Source organism: Eptesicus fuscus, chromosome 4, assembly GCF_027574615.1.
Source record: "Eptesicus fuscus isolate TK198812 chromosome 4, DD_ASM_mEF_20220401, whole genome shotgun sequence".
Classification (NCBI taxonomy): Eukaryota; Metazoa; Chordata; class Mammalia; order Chiroptera; family Vespertilionidae; genus Eptesicus; species Eptesicus fuscus.
The window spans coordinates 74,841,601-74,848,006 of record NC_072476.1 but is presented as its reverse complement, the minus strand read 5'-3'; the positions used below and the strand labels follow the sequence as shown (position 1 = coordinate 74,848,006).

General features: G+C 49.9%; 1 protein-coding gene across 1 annotated transcript; it reads left to right on the top strand.

Moving 5' to 3' along the window:
- Positions 1 to 3,409: 3,409 nt before the first annotated feature.
- On the top strand, positions 3,410 to 4,406 carry TMEM174 (transmembrane protein 174). The gene is made up of 2 exons (XM_008161926.3): positions 3,410 to 4,117; positions 4,301 to 4,406. Exons 1-2 carry the CDS (start codon positions 3,492 to 3,494, stop codon positions 4,404 to 4,406), a joined length of 732 nt encoding a protein of 243 aa, XP_008160148.1. The 5' UTR covers positions 3,410 to 3,491.
- Positions 4,407 to 6,406: the final 2,000 nt, after the last annotated feature.

Here is a 6,406-nt window from a genome sequence, read left to right as displayed (position 1 = left end):
CTGGCCTGGTCCCCCCCAACTGCCCTCCCCTGCAGGCCTGGGTCCCCCACAACCGTCCTCCCCTGCAGGCCTGGTCCTTCCCAACTGCCCTCCCCTGCTGGCCTGGTCGCCCACAACTGCCCTCCCCTGCTGGCCATCTTGTGTGTTGGAGTGATGGTCAATTTGCATATCACCTCTTTATTATATAGGAGGATAGCTATGGTCCAACCACTATGTCTTTTTACTCTAAAGGTGAATATAACTATCTGCCACCATAGTAAGATACAATTCAAGTAAAGGGAACAGGTAGCAGTGGATAATCCCTACTATTGAGGTTTTCCCCCAACACCTCCCTCCAAATGACAGATAGACGCCAGACATTCACTGAAGTGCAAGTTCATGTCTCAGGGCCGAGGTGCCACATCTGTTCCATCAGGGCCCTTCCCAGATGCATCCATCCTCTCACCACAAGTCCTGGTGGGGCAGCCGAGCAGCACATGGAACCTTGCTCATGTTCCCCGCAAGCCTGCAACCTCTGCGCACTGCAGGCACAGAGCTGGTCAGGCATGGCTTTCGGACCCTCTCCAGGACAGCTGCCCGATTTGCTGTTTTAGCCCTGGTGACCAGCCATGCCAGGGAGGAGGTACCTGCCTAGTGCAGGGCCCAGGACCAGTCTAGCTCCTGGATTCCCAAGCAGAGCCAGGAGCTGTGCGTTCTGATATTTTCCTCTCACAGTAACTGGATTCAGAGTTGAATCCAAGGACCAGCTTCCTTGACCGGATCATACCCTCCTGACCACTTCTGCTTTTGTTGATTTTCTTCCCGTTGCGAACGATGGTGGCCAGTGACAGGGTTCTGCTGTGCAGAGCAGAGAACCCAGCCCCCTTCCTGCGGCTTTGTTCTTTCCCCCCAGCCACCTCTCTGGGGCTCCCCGCCCACAGTGTGCGAGGGATAAGGGGAGCCAAGCAGTGTCATTTCTATTCAAATGTTTGGGAAGAAATTATTTTTGAATTCTGGAAATCTTGAAGGGTTTTGAGCCACATATTTGAAAATAGAACTAGCAGATCATTGTTTTTCCATGTTGTCCAAGCTCATGGTTTTATTTTATTTTGCTTTTTCTGTGCTTTGAGTAGTTGAGATATTTGGTACTTTTTTTGTTACTGGAGACCTGGTGGTATTTCATGTGTGGTCAGATCAAGTGGGTATGGCCCACACTGCTGTGAAACAGGTTATAGTGTAGGATCATGCTCAGAGCGCGCGCACACACACACACACACACACACACACACACACACGACCTCCACAAAGCAATTTACTTCCTACCATGACATATTCAATCAACTGTTTTGCTAACAAATACAGGACTGTGCTAGTTTCATTTCCTGAGAGTTCTCTGATAAGCTCTGAAAACTCTGTTTTTGTGGTTTTAGTGTCACTTTTCATTCATCTCTTTGAACTGTCATCATTTCAAGATTACAACTTTTAACTAGGAATGTGGACTGGGGTTAAAAACAGGAGGTTTGATACGCAGGTCTGAGGAACAGTGAAAATATACAAGAAACTCAGGAAAATTCAGAACGTGACATTCTTGATGGCTGTGACAGAGTGTTGCCCCCACGGGTCCCATCAAGAACTGGCCAGTAAATAAGAATGAGTGAGTGAGGACACAACACGGTTGATCTAAAGTCTTGGGACACCCTTGCATGTCCACACGGACAAAAATTCAAGCAGTATCACAGACTAAACAGTGACAAGTCAATCAACACTCCTCTGGGCAAGATTGCATTTTCCAGAGAGCGGCAGTAATACCTCCTATCCCACAGGTTCTTCTGCACGGTGACCTTGACATTCCTCCCAGAAAGGAAGAATCTAATTTCCTTCCTTTAGTATCTGGCTTTGCTTAGTGACTTGCTTAAGCAAGAGACTGAAATGGGGGAGACTCCAACTGCAACACTCTCCATCCTTGCTGCTCAAAGACATATCTGGGAAGATACCTGAGGGGGTCATCTGCTTGGTTTCCCATCTGGCTGGCAGTGAAGTTGGAGGTTGCAGGCTTTGTCCTGTAGCAGGAAGAGAGGCATTTTGGTGGAGAGAAAAGTTCCCTGGTCTCCCAGGAGCACTTGGGATTAACTTGGAGTCCGGTTTCCTAAGATTCCTGTTGACAAGAGCCACCTGGGGCACTATTCTCCCTGGAAATTTTGGTTCTGTTTTCCTGAGTTGGGAGCTCTGATTTTACTTTTTTTTTTTTTTTTTTAAAGTGGCCTGGATGATTTTTATCACCAGGGAAGTTGGGAAGCCTTGACTTAGGGCAAGAGAGCAATTCTTTTCCTTCTGCTCAATGTTGCAAAAAAGGAGCTGATATAATAGTTAACCACTGAAGAGAGACATCTGCTTGCATAAGCTCTGTCTGGGAAAGAAAGAGGGCCACAGTTACCATTCTGAGGAGGAGGAGATCGTGGGGTTGTTTTGAAGAGGTTCTGTAGTTATGAATGACAGGTACTGTCCCTGAAGATGGGGCTTTCTTCTCTAGATGAGCTTGGGTTTGACTGCAAAACACAGAAGGCGTGATAATGCAGCTGTTCACTTCACCCCGAGGCCAGGGACTGTGCTGCCACCATGGAGCGAGGGTCTGAAGCATGTGTCCCCTGATGCTAGGTCATGCCTGATGCTCATTCAGCCTCCGCCAATGATGTGGTGCACGGGGAGGTTTCCTGTGGCACCCCTCCTCTCCTGAAGCTGGAATCAGTCCCCAAAGGCTGAAAGCAAAAGGCACATGGGAAGTGGGGAGGAGTACACACAAGGTCAAGTCTGTCTATTTCTTTTTTTTTTTTTTTAATCCTCACCCGGGGATATTTTTACATTGATTTTTAGAGAGAGGGAAAGACAGAGAGAAATATTGATGTGAGAGAAACACATCGATTGGTTGCCTCCTGCATGCGCCCTGACCAGGGCCGGGTCTGGGGAGGAGCCTGCAACTGAGATATGTGCCCTTTGACTGGAATTGAACCCTGGGACCCTTTTGTCTGCAGAGCAACACTCTATGCACTGAGCCAAACCAGCTAGGGCAAGTCTGCCTATTTCTAATGAGCTGGCACAGCAGGAAAATTGGGATTGATACATCAAGGGACCTGGATTGCCATGTCTACATCCTGGTTTGGAGGACACAAACAGGGCCTTGGAACATTGCCTAAGTGTCTAGAAAGTACTTCCTAGCACATAAGGCAGCTCAATAAACACGTTGTGAATGAGCGAATGAATGAATGTGAATGAGAGAGAGCTTGAATTGCAAAACAGAGACCTTCAATTATTGACAATTATGAGAAAACTTCAGGCTTCATTTCTCAGACCTTTATTCTTCTACACAAAGTTCAGGCCTCTGCCTGTTCTACTCTGTTAACCACAGAAGCCCAAAGTCCTCCCATAACTAATCTGAACCTGTGATCGTTTGCTCTGCTCTTCGAAGCTCTCACACTCCCTTTCCCTTCCAAGGAACGGGTGATTGTGTGAGGACGATGGAGCAGGGCAGCAGGCCCTTGGAGGACTTCCCGGTCAACGTGTTTTCCGTCACTCCTTACACACCCAGTACCGCGGACATCCAGGTGTCCGACGATGACAAGGCAGGGGCCACCTTACTCTTCTCAGGCGTCTTCCTAGGACTGGTGGGGATCACGTTCACCATCATGGGCTGGATCAAGTACCAAGGGATCTCCCACTTGGAATGGACCCAGCTCCTCGGGCCCATCCTGCTGTCGGTCGGGGTGACATTCATCCTGATTGCTGTGTGCAAGTTCCAGATGCTCTCCTGTCAGTTGTGCAAAGAGAGTGAGGAAAGGGTCCTTGACACGGAGCAGACGGCAGGAGGACAATCCTTTGTTTTCACTGGTATCAACCAGCCCATCACCTTCCATGGGGCTACTGTGGTGCAGTATATCCCTCCCCCTTATGGCTCTCAAGAGCCCATTGGGGTGAACACCACGTACCTGCAGCCAGTGGTGAACCCTTGCTGCCTCACACCACCTGGAGTGGTGGCCGCTGCCACGCCAAGCCCTCCTCAGTACTACACCGTCTACCCTTCGGAGAACTCTGCCTTTGTTGACGACCAGGACTACCCCGCCTTCGTGGATGGCGGAGATGACAGGTATGTCTGGGGTGGGGACCTCCCCTTCCCGCAGTCACAGCCACAGTCGATGGCTGTGTTTGGTCTATAAGGAAGTGGTGGGCAGATGCAACCTCTGTGCGGCCTATTGCCAGGCGGGTGGTGTTGGTTCTGGGAGTGGTGCTGTGGGCTGTAACGCATCTGTGTTTTCCGCTCACATTTCAGGTCCAGCCCTGATGCTGAGCTGCTAGAAGAGACACAGCGGGGAGGTGAGGACTCTGCCGGCTTCTCTCCTCCCCCCTATGAGGAGATATTCTCCCTCCCTCGATAGAGACGAATGCCGAGGGAGTAGCGCCGAAGTCATTGTTGCTGACAAATGAAGTGTTCTGCGCTGCAACCTTCAGGAGGCAGACAGCAGAGCATCCCGGCAGCCTGACAGACACCATTCAAGGGGGGTGGGAGGTGAAATGTCTCAAATTGGTAAAAATTAGGCTGGGGTGGATAAATCACCTTCTGATACAGCGAGGGATCCCCTGCCTACAGCGCACCAGCAGCATGCCTACCAGCAGGAATCTCAACTGTTTATCCACAGCAGTGAGAGTGGGGTGGGAGGGGGGCAGGGAAGAGAAAACTGTGGCTTTCCCAGGCCCTTCTCAGTTCCCAGGGTAGATTTGCGTTTCCCATCAGGTGTCCCCGAGGACTCTGGGTATCTTCAAGGCTGCAATAAACAAACAAATAAATGGAATAAGAAATAAAGAATATCTTCTGTTAGGATATTAGATAGGTGTCTGAACCATACAAAGTAAGTAAGAACAGGACAATGATGTCATTCAATACTTAAGTTGTCATTGGGTCGCAGCGACTCTTGGCTGCTGATGCTCTTGTGGGAAAGTTTAGGCTTGATGTGTCCGCCCAGGTTGGGATCAGGGCTGGGCGTGAGCTGCCTGGCGCAGTGCCGGGGGAACCCGGGGCTTCTCTCAGCACCTCACAAGAGTTCTGTGGAGTTAGACAGAACGGAGCTGCCGGGGGAACCCGGGGCTTCTCTCAGCACCTCACAAGAGTTCTGTGGAGTTAGACAGAACGGAGCTGCCATGCCAACGCCTGGGAAATCACGGTTCGTGGAAACAATCGTTATAGCCAAGACAAGCTCCTCTCTTTTATAAAAAACAAAACACTGTTGCCCTTAATTTCCATGAATCCGGACTATGTAATAAACAGCCAGAACAGACTCACGGACTTTGGAAGAGACAGTTAAAATCATCAGCTTTGAAAAGAAAATATTTTCCTTAGGCCACAAGGGGAGACTTCCCCAAGCAGACAGGATTTAGCCGTCCTTTAAAGTTTTGATACTATTTTTATCAGAAATATCTAGTTTTCCAAGGATATGATTCACATAGGCCATGGTATATTATTGTGATTTGTATTCTATCTCGGGAACAAAATCTTTTCAGATGAGAATTCGTTTTCATGTTCGATGATTGGATGTGATGGAAAAATACAGTTGGGTTCACAGAAACTAGCTTTATACTCATTTCATGAAATACTGGACTCCTAGCTGAGGGCCATGGACTCTGGGCAGGAAGTGGGGTGACGGGGACATGGTTGAGCATCACCAGCAGCGTGCCTAGCAGTAGTGACACTCAGAGGCCTGCATGCCCGCCTCCCTCACCCCGGTCCCTCCTCACTCTCACCCGCCCTGCAGCTTTATATTCCTGGGCTTGGGTTTGGCATGAAGAAATGTTCAAATGGGAAAAAGATGTTAGGAGAGGATGTCTCTGTGTGAAAGCTGGGAGGGTAGGACAGCCAATTTGTCTGGGTGACGCCAGGAGCCCCATATGCAAGGAAGTGGCCCCGGGGGAGTTTGCAGCTCCAGACAGCAGCAGCTAAACTGTCCCTGTACTAAGACAGTGAAAAAGTGCTAACTGTAGAGGTAACTGATGCTTCTGAGGACAGGGCGTCAGCGCTAACCGCTTCGTGACCTCAAGGTGGGAGGCTGGCCTGCAACCGTCGGGGGTCAGCAAATGGGAATGTGTTCATTCCGTCAATATCTGTTGACGGAGCATCTACTCTGTGTCAGGACCGGGGCCAAGGGGGATATGACAGTGAAAAACCAAACCAACAGAAGAGCAGATATGGCTCTGCCCTTGCAGGGCTTCACTGATCTTTATTCTCTGACACCAAAGAGGGGTCCTGAACTAGCCAGGAGAGTCACAGAGTTTGCTTGGGGGAGTGCAGTCAAGGCCCTCGCCACACCTAGCCCCAGGGAGTACCATTTACAAGGGTAGCCAGGTGGCTGGCGTTCTGGGCTCAGAGGACTGTCCTGGGAACTGA

Coding starts and splice junctions, on each gene's coding strand:
- TMEM174 (XM_008161926.3), top strand. CDS start 3,492: ATGGAGCAGGGCAGCAGGCCCTTGGAGGACTTCCCGGTCAACGTGTTT. Junction 4,118..4,300: donor GTGGATGGCGGAGATGACAG/GTATGTCTGGGG, acceptor CTCACATTTCAG/GTCCAGCCCTGATGCTGAGC.